The 14905-nt window shown below is 41.2% G+C and overlaps 2 protein-coding genes and 1 pseudogene across 10 annotated transcripts in view; all 3 read right to left on the bottom strand.

Annotated features, from left to right (window-relative positions):
* The window catches only part of CUTC (cutC copper transporter), a 35180-nt gene that overhangs the window by 10594 nt on the left and 9681 nt on the right, over positions 1–14905 (bottom strand). For 6 of the 9 annotated variants that reach the window (XR_009868356.1, XR_009868355.1, XM_062214908.1 and 3 more), the window contains exons 4-6: positions 11116–11325; positions 10456–10491; positions 7578–7711 (exon numbers count right to left, since the gene is read on the bottom strand). Coding sequence is in view for 7 of the 9 variants with exons in the window: in XM_062214908.1 (XP_062070892.1) it covers positions 7578–7711; positions 10456–10491; positions 11116–11325 (380 nt within the window). In the remaining 2 variants the exon portion in view is untranslated. Of the gene's footprint in view, positions 1–4048; positions 4540–7577; positions 7712–10455; positions 10492–11115; positions 11326–14905 lie in introns of those variants that run through there. The other 3 variants (XM_062214907.1, XM_062214906.1, XM_062214912.1) reach the window with 3 other exon arrangements.
* LOC133776169 (p21-activated protein kinase-interacting protein 1-like) lies at positions 3307–3933 on the bottom strand. Its single transcript, XM_062214914.1, has one exon. It carries the CDS (start codon positions 3931–3933, stop codon positions 3307–3309), a length of 627 nt encoding a protein of 208 aa, XP_062070898.1.
* LOC133776066 (phosphatidylinositol-glycan biosynthesis class F protein-like) lies at positions 5974–6635 on the bottom strand (annotated as a pseudogene).

The following is a 14905-nucleotide window of genomic DNA, read 5'->3' on the forward strand; positions in this document are numbered from 1 at the left end:
TCTACAGGGCTCCAGAGCTCAACACTCCTCAGCACTCCTCGGGCCTCTGCACCCACATGGGAGACCTGGAAGAAGTTCCAGGCTCCTGCCTTCAGATCAGCCCTGCTCCAGCCATTGCCACCACTTGGGGAGTGAACTAGCAGGTGAAAGATCTCTCTCTCTCTACCTCTCTGTAACTCTGCCTTTCAAATAAAATTAAGAAAACAAAACAATAACCTCCAAACTGTGAGAAAACTGCTCCTGCTTACCTAAAACATTCTTTCTGGTGTTTACTGTGTAATAATAAAGGAAAATTTATGGGCTCGCACTGTGCCATAGAGGGTAAAGCTACCACCTGCAGTGCCAGCATCCCATATGGGCGCCAGTTCGACTCCCAGCTGCTCCACTTCTGATCCAGCTCTCTGCTATGGCCTGGAAAAGCCGAAGAAGATGGCCCAAGTCCTTGGGCCCCTGCACCCATGTGGGAGACCTGGAACAATCTCCTGGCTCCGGATTGGTCCAGCTCGGCCATTGTGGCCAGTTGGGGAGTGAACCAGCGGATGGAAGACCTCTCTCCCTCTCACTCTTTCTTGCTGCCTCTGCCTCTGCCTCTCTGTAACTCTACCTTTCAGGTAAACGAATAAAATCTTCAAAAAAAAATAAAAAAGGAAAATTTACTGTCACGGATTATATAAATTTTGACTAAAATTTGACCACACTGGAACACTTCGACGAGAGTCCTTAAAACTTGTAGAGCTTGTGTTTCCCATGCCTATCTATGTTACTCATATTCTGCCCCGAATAAATCCTTGATCAATTTTTTTTTTTTTTTTTGACAGGCAGAGTGGACAGAGAGAAAGGTCTTCCTTTTTGCCGTTGGTTCACCCTCCAATGGCCGCTGTGGCCGGCGCATCTTGCTGATCCGAAGCCAGGAGCCAGGTGCTTCTCCTGGTCTCCCATGCGGGTGCAGGGCCCAAGCACTTGGGCCATCCTCCACTGCCTTCCCGGGCCATGGCAGAGAGTTGGCCTGGAAGAGGGGCAACCAGGACAGAATTCGGCACCCCGACCGGGACTAGAACCTGGTGTGCCGGCGCCGCAAGGCGGAGTATTAGCCTGTTGAGCCATGGCGCCGGCCCTATTAATGTTTTTAAGAGAGCTTGATTACTTCCATTGATGGGGGAAATGTTGTATTAACTTATTCCAAGTGAAGGCTTTCCAAAACAAGATAAATCATACCTTTAAAGAGATGAATTCTATTACTTAAGATTACTTAGAACTATATGCTTATCAAAGGCTATCAAAGTGGTTTAACAATATAAAGTCTTTACTAAGTGTCACACATTGGGCTGACACTTAGCAGCACAATTTATGAAGTAATCCCTCACAAGTTTCAAGAGGTAGATGCTCTTATTATCTCAACTTTTCAGTTGAGGAAATTGAGGTTTAGGATAGTTAATTTGTCTAAGGTCATTGTCAACAAGGTACAAAGACAGGATTTAAACCAGAATTCTATTCCCCAAGTCTATGCTTTAATAAGTGTATTATACTGTTAGGTAGTCACTTCAAGAATTAACAGTAGTCTATGAAAATATTTACCCCAGCTCTGTCTACTTATGAATAACATAAAAAACACAAATAACACACACACACACACACACAGATATTTGGAAGTGTAATACGTTACTTTGGCAATTATATCTTATTCTTTATTCCTTAATGAGTAACCTTTATAAGCCATAAACTTGACTCATCAATTCTTCTATTTTAAAATGCTTCAGGCTTCCTCAGTATACCAAAGATAAAACACAAACATTTTAATAAGGTTTTCGAGGTTCTGGGTACCATTCTCACATTCAACATTTTGGTTATTCTTTAGTGTCTTAAATTATACTTGTTTTTTGTTCCTAGAATTTTTAAATTTTCATTTCTTTTCATTTTATTTGAAACAGATACAGAGAGGCAGACAAAAAGAGATCTTTCATCTGTTGGTTCCCTCTCCTAACAGCCAGGCTGAAGCCAGGAGCTCAAACTGCACAACAGGTCTCCCACATGGTGGCAGGGACCAAAGACCTCAACTATCACCTGCTGCCTCCCAGGGTGAGTATTAGCGGAAAAATGGATTAGACATAGGATCCAGGACTTGAACTTGCACTCTGATATGTTCTGAAAGCATCCCAAGTGGCATCTTGACTACTGTGCCTAAAACCCACCCCTGACTAGGCTTTTACATATACTATTTCTTCATGGAACAATTTCCTCCCTCTCCCTACTCCCCACTTCTACATGGATGACTTTCAAATATCCTTCAAATGCAGTTCAGATGTCTTCTCTTCTAAGACGTTTTCTCTAACTACTGCCAACCTCCATTCCCTAAATCTGGAATTCCTCACCAATGTTCCAATGTTCCTGCTAGCACCTTTTTTTTTTTTTTTTAAAGATTTATTTATTTATTTGAAAGTCAGAGTTACACAGAAAGAGAAGGAGAGGCAGAGAGAGAGAAGTCTTCCATCCGCTGGTTCATTCCCCAATTGACCGCAATGGTCGGAGCTGCGCCGATCTGAAGCCAGGAGCTTCTTCCAGGTCTCCCATCCTGGTGCGGGGGCCCAAGGACTTGGGCCATCTTCCACTGCTTTCCTAGGCCATAGCAGAGAGCTGGATTGGAAGTGGAGCAGTCGGGACTCGAACCGGAGCCCATATGGAATGCTGGCACTTTTGGCACCAGCTTTACATGCTATGCCACAGCGTCGGCCCCCACTAGCACCTTTTTAAAATAGTACACTGTTAAAGTTGCCGACACAGCTGGCGCCGCGGCACACTTGGCTAATCCTCCGCCTGCGGCGCCGGCACCCCGGGTTCTAGTCCCACTTGGGGCGCCGGATTCTGTCCTGGTTGCTCCTCTTTTTTTTTTTTAAATATTAAAGTTTTTTTTTTTTATTATTTTAGATGACTGTATTTCGAGAAAGGTCTTTGCTTTCACACAACAGTAAAAATTATATATTACATATTAACACATACAACCATGATATATAATAAAATGCTGTCTGCCCAAAATAATTTTACCATTGTTAAAAAATACCTAAAAGTGGTTTTTAAAGCTGTACATTTTCTCCATTAAAAATTCCTTGCTTTTAATCAGAAAAAAATAATACTTGGATATAATATTTGAAAAGTAGGATTCCACCTAAAAAAAGTTCTCTTAAGAAGGAGAGACCTGGGTTTCACTGCATCAGTTCTGTTTTTTTTTTTTTTCCTCTTCTTCTTTTCCAACATTTCTACCATTTTCCTCTTCTTGGTCAACACCAGGCTATTTCCTTTTGCTGCCTTATTTCAGTTACCAGTTAAACCACGTTTCTTTACGAGAGGTTTTGCTTGTGCTGCTCCTTCCTGCACTACATCACCAGGTTCCTTTTTGTTGATTTTGGACTGTTCTTCTTTACCAGGAGACGGCTCTGTTGCTGGAGGCAGGTTTTCTTTAGCTTCCATCACAGTGTCCAGCCACACTCCAAGACAGGTCAGCCTGGCACTGGTGTTCACTTCACAGAGTAAAGACGGGGGTGCTTTCTTATCCTGCTTTAGCTTCCACATTTTGATGAAGCCATCACTCGATGCTGTAACAACAACATGATGCTCTGGAGTTTCAAAACTGAACATGTCTTTTACCCTGTTTTCATGAGCTTTAAATTCAGAGAGGCATGATAGCGAATCACAGTCAAAAAACCTGATAATTTCTTCATCTCCAGCCACTGCCAGGACAGAGTCTGAAAGAAATGTGACAGAAGAAATTCTCTTTTCATTTGTGATGGTGCCACTAACAGACACGGTGTTGAGCTGGTAGACGTCTATTTTATTCAGTATGACAACTATGTACTTCTCTCCCTTGGGGGCCATTCCACTATATGAGCATTTTGTTATATATTTTTTATGAATGCCGATCTTCCCTCCATAAGATTCCATGTTCTTACTGTCTTATCTGTACCTACAGACAGGGCCAACTTGCCAGAGGGGTGAATGGAGAGGAAGGTCACATGTCCCTTGTGAGCTTAACTGACTTCAGGCACTCCCACTTCTTCGCATCCCAGACTCAGATGAATCCATCCTCTGCCCCACTGATTAAGTGCCTGCTGCCATGGAATTTCAGGCAATTGTTCCATTGTGATGCACCAGAGCCCCATGCTCTATCTTCTTTCTCATGTTAAATGTGAATCATTTCATCTTTGCTCCCAGTGGTGAGTGAAGTGAGTCCATTTCTCGTGGTGGTCGCCTTGCGCTCCGGCTGTACAGTGATCCCAAACAGCACCTGCTCGTAACAGCCAGCGACCAGTTCCACTCAAAAGCACACGTGCCTCTTCCCCGGTTGCTCTTCTTCCAGTCCAGCTCTCTGCTGTGGCCCAGGGAAGGCAGTGGAGGATGGCCCAAGTGCTTGGGCCCCTGCACCCACATGGGAGACCAAGAGGAAGCATCTGGCTCCTGGCTTCGGATCGGCACAGCGCACCGGCTGTAGCGGCCATTTGTGGGGGTGAACCAATGGAAAAAGGAAGACCTTTCTCTCTCTAACTCTACCTGTCAAAAAAAAAAAAAAGTTGCCGACCCTATTAAAAGTATGTGTTGAATACTAGATTGTATGGGCAGTGACTACATATACACATCTACTACTTGGTAGTCATAGTACCAATGCCCTCTATCATTCATATATATAAATGAATCTTTTATATATATTTATTTATTTTGAAAAGAAGAGTTAGAGAAAGAGAACACACATACACACACACACACACACAGATCGAGAAAGAGAATCTCCATCCACTGGTTTACTCCCCAGATAGCTCCAACAGCCAGCTGGGCCAGGCCAAAGCAAGGAGTCAGGAGCTTCAGCTCTGTCTCCCACATGTAAGACAAGGGCCCAATCGCTTGGGCCATCATCCCCACCTTTGCCAGGCACATTAGCAGTGAGTTGGATTGGAAATGGTGCAACCAGGACTTGAATTGGCACTCATACGGGAAGTGGATGTCGCAGGCTGCAGCTTAACCTGCTTCACAATGTCAGCTCCATAATATATGTTTCTAAAAAAGTTACTTTTATTGAAAATCACGGGGATGGGAGGGGGGATGATATTAACCTAATCTGTTGGTTCACCCTGCAATAGCCAGGCTGAACACAGGATCTCAATCTGGGTCTCCCACGTGAGTGGCAGGGACTCAAGTACTTGAGTCATCACCTGTTGCTAGACAGGGTGCCCATTAACAGGAAGCTGGAATTGGGAGTAGAGTCAGGACCTGAACCCTGGCACTCTGATATGGGATGTGGGCATCCCAGGAAGTGTCTAAACCACTACACAAAATGCATACCCCAGATAACAGTATGTATGTATGTATGTATGTATGTATGTATTTCACAGAGAGGAAGAGAGAGCAACAGTCAGAATGAATTCCCATCTGCTGATTCACACCCCAAATGCTCATAATGACCACGGCTGGGCAGGCCTAAGTCAGGAGCTTGGAACTCAATCCAGGTCTCCCACATAGGAGGCAGGGATCTAAGTATTTGGGCCATTACATGCTACCTCCCAGGGCCCATAAATGTAGGAAGCTGGAGTCAGGAGCTGCAGCCAGGTCTCAAACCCAAGGACAGCAGTATGGCACACAGGCACCTTAACCAGCGTTTTAAATGCTAGGCCAAATCCCTGCCTCCCCTTGCCCCAACCCAATACGCATTTAATATATATTTGTAAAATCAGTTAAGTCCCAGAGTGGCAAACTCACATAAGATCCTTAAGTTAGATTTTTTTTCTTTTTTGTTATAAATACTTCATTTCAACTACAAGACACAATCTTCCAGGGGTTGGTTTCAGAGTTTAAAAAACTACAATCACATCATGTTGTTAACTAACATAAAAAACACAATACTATACATAGAAAGGCTTGGCTTTACCAAAAATGTTTCTGCAGAGCCATAATGGAATCTGCATGAAGAAATATCTTCTCCCTTTGCTCCAATTAATTGTTCTTGTATATAAGTTGCTTTATATTCCAGTATATTCAGAGTGGTGAAATAACAAGGCCAGCCATGTAACCAACGGTCACTCCCAGAGTACAGGATATGGGCTGTACCTGCCTTGGTCTTTCCCAATCCAGGGAAATAGGAAATACTCCAAGCCATGTGCCTAAAAAACTAGAAACTATAGAGATCTGGGGACTAGTCACTCAAATGGATGAAACTCCATTTCTACTGAAAACTCTTAGCCATGGTTTGAGATTTGGTCCTAACAAGCAAAAACAAGGTACAGTAGTAAAAGTAGACAAAATAATTGCAAACAAAAATGTTGCTAACACAACTCTACTAGTGGTACTCCATTTATAAAAAAAAAAATTACATGAAAGGAAAAACAAGACATAAGAGAGTAGATGCAGCATTTCAAAAACTTGGCTACCTTATGTGATGTTTAGCTCCTTTTGGAGGATGCACTGGGTTTCATTACTAAATATAACACTAGACTGACAGCAGTTAGAAAAACAGAATAGATGCACAATCACGTCAAGTCTGTTTCCAATACTGAGAAGTTTTCCAAGAATAATGATGGAATGAAAGTGTTCAGGATAACTGAAAACATCCATAAAAGATGAGTATACGGTAGTCTCCTGATATCAGTATTTCACATGGTGCTTTCTTGGGCAACTATCTAACTCTCCAGCCGCAAAATGAAGGGGAGTTACTGCCTCCCACCATCAGGCATGACGGGTTGGGTACTCATGCAGGTATAAATGTCTTAGGCTAAATTTCTGAAAATTATTTTCATGGCTGCAGAAAATTAAAAATAGAACCTACATAGGGGCCGGCGCCATGGCTCAATAGGCTAATCCTCCGCCTGTGGTGCCGGCACCCCGGGTTTTAGCCCTGGTCGGTGGACTCATGACAAAAGCCTCGAGTGATCACTGACATAAGAGTATCAATTGTTAGATCAACAGGAGTCATTGTGCACTTGCTCCACGTGTAGGAACTCTGTCCTTAATGAGTTGTACTATGAGAATTAATGGTAAAACTTGTCTCCAAAGAGTACTTCATACTTTGTGTGTCTGTGTGGGTTGCAAACTGTTGAAATCTTTACTTAGTATAGAGTTGATCTTCTGTATATAAAGATAATTAAAAATGAATCTTAATGAAGAATGGGATGGAAGAGGGAGTAGAAAGTGGGATGGTTTGGGGGTGGGAGGGTGGGTATGGGGGGGAAGAACCATTATATTTCAAAAGCTATACCTATGAAATTTATATTTATTAAACAAAGGCTTTCTAAAAATATTAAAAATAAATAAATAAAAAAGAAATATTTTTAAAAAATGATGTAGTGCTGATGGCATAGAAAAGGTAAAATTTGTTGTCGTTATCCAAGGTGGATCACATCCTTAAGCACTGTCTATAATTTTATCTTAAGAGCCTTGGTTATTAAAACATGCTCATGTGAAAGAAGAATTACATCAATATACTACTGTCTGCTTGCTTTTATCTGTGGAATAACCACAAAGGCAGTAATATTTACTTTCACAATCTAGCTGAACAGAATAATAATAGGATTTTTCCAAGAAAGAAAAGGAATTGCATGTACCTCGTCTATGAGTCGCTTTATTAGGGGTAGTCCTTCTAGTGCTGAACTGTCACATCCACTGGTCAATACTCGCTCAAATCCCAAGGTTAAGAGGGTCTCTAGGGCTGCCATTGGATCTTGTACCATGTCAAAGGCTGAAAGAAATAAAACTGACTTGAATTTTGAATGGATATTCACAAATGCAGGATGGCAATCTGCTAGACCTAGCTTGTACTGCTTTGCCATAGACAACAATTAAATATTCAGGAATTTTGCAAGTCAGATTGTTAATCCACTGGCAATCTGAAATGTCAAGGCAGTGTATAGACTATAGAAATCATAAAATGCTACAAATCATGGCTCTTTTTTCCCCCAAGAGCCATTCTTCAGCATACCATAGTCTGCATGCAACTAGTATGCATTTTAATAGGTATAGTTACGTAAATTCAGATAAGAAGTGAAAGTTTCCAAAAGAAAAGTATTAAATAAATTTGCGCAGGTAGCACTCAGATTGTAATGGTGACAGTCAAGTGACTCACACTTAGGTAAGTGCTCTAAGGTTTCAGATAAACTGGACTATGTAAATGAAACAGTAAACTCACTAGATCTACAAAAGGCCTTGGTTCACATTCTCATTTTGACTAATATTTTGTACTATCCATTTACCTACATACTCAAAGTACAGATCAACAAACTATATGAGGTTTTAGTTCCACTCCACTTTTGAGAGCATTCTCCCCACATGAGAACCATCAGAGCACGAATCACTAGGAATCTTGAAACAGAAGAAATACTTCTGCTTTGGTACTCAGCATCACTACATGAAATGGAAATTCTGATCTACAGTGGATTAGGTGCTAATGGTCCTCTGTGACAGCCCTCTTCTTTATACCTTGTAATGTCTGTAGGCAGCTAAATCTACCAGAGAGATTCCTTTTTCAGCAGCAGCACGTTCTTACCAGTGATTATACCATAATACTAACTAACTCATTAAAACACATGAGTGAAAAAAGTGTGGAACTTAGCATAATGTAAAAACCCTACAAATTTTGAAAACATGAAAATATTTTTGTAAATTTACTGTAGGAAAGAAAACAGAAACTTAGTCATTTTCTTAGTTTAAGAACAGAAAAATATATTCTCTATGTCTGGATTACTTTTTAAATTATATGGCATGGCATGACGAAATTTTAAACTATGTATTTTTCAAGTACATGTTCACTAACAATTACATTCCATGGTTAAAAATGGTGTTTTGTGGGGCCAGCACTGTGGAGGAGTAGGTTAAACCTTTGCCTGCAGCACCAGCACCCATATGGGCGCCAGTTCAAGTCCTGACTGCTTTACTTCCAAACCAAGCTCCCTGCTGATGGCCTAGAAAAACAGTGGAAGATGGCCCAAGTGCTTGGGCCCTTGCACCCATGTGGGAGACCAGAAAAAGCTCTTCATTCCTGCCTTCAGATCGGCTCAGCTCTGGCTGTTGCAGCCATTTGGGGAGTGAACCAGCAGATGGAAAACCTCTCTCTCAGTCTCTCCCTCTCTCTGTTAACTCTGCCTCTCAAGTAAATAAATAACTCTTTTTTTAAAAAAATGGTGGGGCCGATGCTATGGCCTAGCGAGTAAAGCCACTGCCTGCAGTTCCAGCATCTCATATTGGCGCCGGTTTGAATCCCGGCTGCTCCACTTCCAATCCAGCTCTCTGCTATGGCCTGGAAAAGCAGTAGAGGATGGCCCAAGTCCTTGGGCCCCTACACCCAAGTGGAAGACCTGGAAGAAGCTCCTGGCTCCTGGCTTTGGATCAGCACAGCTCTGGCCATTGCAGCGATTTGGGGAGTGAACCAGCAGATGGAACATCTCTCTCTCTCTCTTTTGCCTATCCTTCTCTCTCTGCATAACTCTGCCTTTCAAATAAATAAATAAATCTTTAAAAATAAAATTGGTGTTTTGTGGCTAGCCTCAAGATGCTGACTTTTAAGCAATCTACCATCTTTTAGTTAGTGCTAGGTTGTAAGAAGTACTGCTAACAGCAAGTCAAAGAAAGCAGTTTATGAAGATAAAAATTATTTCTACAAACAGAAGCAGATGCTGATACTCATTCTTGGCCTAATATTTGAAGACTTACACAAAAGGAATTAAAACATTCAACAACTTCTCAAACAAAGCAAGTTAAAAAGAAACCTGAACCAAAGACATTTCTTTTCATATGCAATGGCAGTGTCCTCTGAAGGAAAAACTGACATGAGTTCCTCCGTTTTCCAAGGCTTAGCCAAAGGAAATTACAACTACGTGATTTATAGATAGGAAAGAATTCTTTATATGAAGCAGATAAGCTATCAATAATCATCAGTAACCTTGCACACCATGGTGGACATCTGTCCACTGACTAGCATCTATTTTTTTCTATCCCCTTTCTAATCACACCTAATTCTTCAGATGTCACCCTCTCTCCTCTCAGAAAGTCTGTATCTGAGAAAACTACCTTGCTCCTAGCTCCAGAAATGATTTTATCTGGTTTAAGCCAGGCAGTACATTTCATTTCCCTAGCTACAGTGATTTAATGTTTTGGGGGCCGCACATGACCTAAAACAATCTAGTTAAAATGACTCTCAGGTTTCTTACTTGCAATGCTGTGATACACGCAACTACAGGGAGTGCTTATCTTTCCCCTCTCTATTATATCCCCAACCGCCACCTAATTTTAACAACTTCTCATAACTAATGCTTGAAATTTCTTAAGAAATTACACATCTCTAAATGTACAACTTCTAGCCCCAAGATCTAAGAAACCAACTGGTAACACTATAACACTATAGTTATGTACCATGAAAAGGTTGTGGCATTTGGTGAAATTAGAAATTTGACACCAATCAACAGAACTTCTAAAATGGAAATGACTCACCTCGGTGGAAAGTGACTGGCAGAGGACGGCAAAGAGCTATAAAAAGAAAGCCATATACAACATGAATAAAGAGGTCATTACTGGTTACTATATATAATACAGAATTCTCCATGTTAGGGAAACATTTCTGCATTTTCTTCTAAGAAATACAGACAGTAAACCAAAATAATAATAGAAATGACAGTCTAACAATATTCAAGTACTATCTTACACCAGCCTCTGATTTTTGTATTAATGGTCATCCACTCCTTAGAGACACAAATAAAAATGATATGAGCTGGCAGCTATAAGGATTGTATTTATTACTTGCCCCTGAGAAGCTTCAAAAAACACTTTGGCCAAGTAATACAGGTAGTTTGATCCTGCCCTCTCCACATCTTCCTATCTTCACCAACTGTACTAACTTTGGAAATTTTTGGTCCCTGCTAAAGGAACCAAGGTAAATTTCCATTAAACTCTATAGAAGCAGTAGCAGAATCTGACCTCCACCAACTAAGGAAAGTGAGGCAGGCTGTATCATATCTGTCCTCTATATCTAATTAACTACTATATAAAATAGGTTAATGTAAGTGCCTGCAGGATGACTGAGAAGTCAGTTTTGTGACGATATTCCTGTCTATTGGGAACATAGTTATAATCATTAGAGCTACAAATTCTTACCAATAAGGGACATGCACAGTTCTTTGTCAATCTGTCCATCTTCAGTTAATGCACCAAATACCAACCCATCAGCACCATAAAGCTTGGCAAGCTGGATGTCAGCCTTCATCACCTCAATTTCACGATCTGAATATAAAAAATCACCTCCACGTGGCCGAATCATCACAAAAACTGGGATCTGAACACTCTGTTTCACTATTTGAAGGAGACCTATAAGAATAGAAAGCAGACTTAAATTCAAATGGGAGGGGCAGGCAATGTGGTGTAGTGGGTAAAGCTGCCGCCTGCAGTGCCAACATCCCATATTGGCACTGGTTCAAGTCCTGGCTGCTCCACCTTTTCTTTTTAGATTTTATTTATTTGACAGGTAGAGTTACAGACAATGACAGAGACAAAGAGAAAGGTCCTCCCTCCACTACTTCACTCCCCAAATGACCACGATGGCCGGAGCTAAGCCGATCCGAAGCCAGGAGCCAGGTGCCTCCTCCTGGTCTCCCATGCAGGTGCAGGGGCCCAAGCACCTGGGCCATCCTCCACTGCCCTCCCAGGCCACAGCAGAGAGCTGGACCGGAAGAGGAACAACCGGGACTAGAACTGGCTCCCACACGGGATGCCGACACTGCAGGCAGAGGATTAACCCAGGGTGCCATGGTGCCATCCCCAGCTGCTCCACTTTCGATCCACCTCCCTGCTATGGCCTGGGAAAGGAGATGGCATATGTCACTGGGCTCCTGCACCCGGGTGGGAGACCCAGAGGAGGTTCCTGGCTCTGGATCTTCGCAGTTCTGGCCACTGTAACCAACTGGGGAGTGAACCTGCAGATGGAAGAACTCTTTCCCTCTCTGCCTCTCTCTTTAACTCTACCTTTCAAATAAATAAATAAATCTTAAAAAAAAAATTCAGGGGCTGGTGCTGTGGCACAGCGGGTTAACGCCCTGGCCTGAAGCAATGGCATCCCATATGGGCGCCAGTTCGAGATCCGACTGCTCCACTTCCAATCCAGCTCTCCGCTATGGCCTGGGAAAGCAGTAGAAGATGGCCCATTGCACCTGCGTGGGAGACCTGGAGAAAGCTCCTGGCTTTGGATCAGCACAGCTCTGGTTGTGCAGCCAATTGGGGAGTGAACCAGTGGATGGAAGACCTCTCTCTCTCTCTCTCTCTCTCTTTGTGTAACTCTGAGTTTCAAATAAATAAATAAATAAATCTTTAAAAAAATTCAAATGGGAGCCAAAAGCTCTAGGAAGTCAATAAAATATTACTGATCATTTGTATCTGTTCTTGTACATTACATCTAGAAGAAATACAAGAGTTAACTGAAGAAACCAGAGAAAGATGATCTAAAGAGAACACTGAGAAAAATATGTATATGGTAGAAGAGTAGTAGTAGTAGTAAAGGAAGAGTTAAAAAGAATGAGTTCGAAAATAGAAGATACTGCAATTTAAAAGCACTTGTCAGCTGACTCAACAAAAATCCTATGACTCAGAAACCTTTAACTGGTATGTGATAGTTGAAACTGTATTAACTACCAGGCTCAATGTTCTGCCAGTGTAGTCCCCAAGATCCAGTTTCTCCTTTCCAATTGATGATAGTTCTATTTAAAACCAACATAGTATATCCAACCAATACCCTAGGACATACCACAAAAGTCACCCTATAAAATTGGCAAAACTAAGTGACCCATCAGATGCACAAACCATCAAAGTGAGAAAATTAGTAGCATGAAAAAAATAGCATACTGCCTCCAAAGGAACACATCAAAAAGAAAGAGAAATTGATGAACTGCCAAAGAATTCAAAATAACCATCTTAAGGAGATAAAAGAGAATAAAGGCAACTCAATGACATTAGGAACATAACTCATGATATGAGTAAGAGATTCAGCAAAGAAATCTCTATCATAAAAAAGAATCAATCAGAAGGAGGAGAAGGAAGATGAGGAAGGAAGAGAAGTTAAAAAGAACAAAGAAAACTTTCAAGGCTTATCATTAAGCAAGCAAACATTTGCACTATGGGTGTTCTAGAAGAAAAGGAGAAAGCATAGAAAAATTTATGCAGTGAGGCTGGTGTTGTGGCACAGTGGGTTAACGCCCTGGTCTGAAGTGCCGGCATCCCATATGGACACCAGTTTGAGACCTGGCTGCCCCTCTTCCGATCCGGCTCTCTGCTATGCTCTGGGAAAGCAGTAGATGATGGCCCAAGTCTTTGGGCCCCTGCACCCATGTAGGAAGACCTGGAGGGAGATCCTGGCTCCTGGCTCCAGATTGGTGCAGCTCTGGCTGTTGCAGCTGTCTGGGGAGTGAACCAGCAGATGGAAGACCTCTCTGTGCCTCTCTGTGACTCTGCCTCTCAAATAAATAAATAAATAAATAAATCTTTTAAAAATAATTTATGCAGTGAAACAGTTGTGGAAAACTTTCCAAATCTTGGAAAAGATATGTGTCAAAAATATGAGACAGAGAAATTTTAAAACAGTAAGAGAAAAGCATCGTGTCATCTACAAAAGAATACACATTAGAGTAACACTGGACTTATCAGCTGAACTCTTACAGGCCAGGAAAGAATGACATGAAATATTCAAAGTCCTAAAAGAAAAAAATTGCCAGCCAGGAATACTGTACTCAGCAAAGCTATCCTACAGAAATGAATGAGAAATAAAGACTTTCCATGACAGCCAAAAACTGAAGGAGGTCATCACTATTAGAAATTCTTCAAGGAGTTGTACATTAGAAATGAAAGGATGATAAAGACCATTCAAAAAACACACAAAATCAAAAATCTCAACAGTGGAACAGATATACAAAACAAAATGAAAAACATATGATTCATATTTTACTTTTACTTTCTGAATTTGTTAAATATTTACTTAAGGTATTTTTCACCTTATGATTTATTACTATAGTTCTGTCATTTTTTTGTACTTTTTTGTCATTTTTTTTTCTTATACTAAGTTTTCACATCAGAATTATATTAAGTCTCTTAAAAGGAGTTCAAAAGTGTTTGATCTTTCTCTATTTTCTGAAAGAACATATTATTGTGCTATTATTCCTTCTTTAAATGTTCAGAATTCACCAGTGAAGCTGTTTAGGATTTTAATTATCTCTCTTTTTTTTTTTTAAAGATTTATTTACTTATTTGAAAGGCAGAGTTAAAGAGAGGCAAAGGCAAAGAGAGAGACAGAGAGGTCTTCCATCCGCTGGTTCACTCCCCAAATGGCCGCAACAGCTGGAGCTGTTTGGGCCAATCCAAAGCCAGGAGCATCTTCCGGATCTCCCACGAGTGCAGGGGCCCAAGCACTTGGGCCATCCTCTGCTGCTTTCCCAGACCATAACAGAGGGCTGCATCAGAAGTGGAGCAGCTGGGACTTGAACCAGCACCCATATGGGATGCCAACACTGCAGGCTGCTTTACCTGCTACACCACAGCACCGGCCCCAGATTTTAGTTATCTCTTGGAGAAGATTATAAAACTGAATTTAATTTTAAACACATTCACAAAAGATATTCAAATGTTCTTTCCATGTCAGTTTTCTGGATTTGTATTTTTGAAGAAATAAGTGTATTTCACATGAAGTTGTCAAAACTGTTGGCATAAGATTAATATCTTTAAATTTAAAATAGGGCTACCTTATGTCCAGTAATCTCACTACTGGGCATATACCCCCCCCCCCAAAATGAGGAGAGATCTGTACTCCCATCTTTATTATAGTACTATTTATAATGGCCAAGAAATGAAGTCAACCTAAGTATATATCAACAATGAATAAATGTGTCTATTAACAAATAAAGAAAAT

This window comes from Lepus europaeus, chromosome 17 (genome assembly GCF_033115175.1).
Source record: "Lepus europaeus isolate LE1 chromosome 17, mLepTim1.pri, whole genome shotgun sequence".
In the NCBI taxonomy this organism is placed as follows: Eukaryota; Metazoa; Chordata; class Mammalia; order Lagomorpha; family Leporidae; genus Lepus; species Lepus europaeus.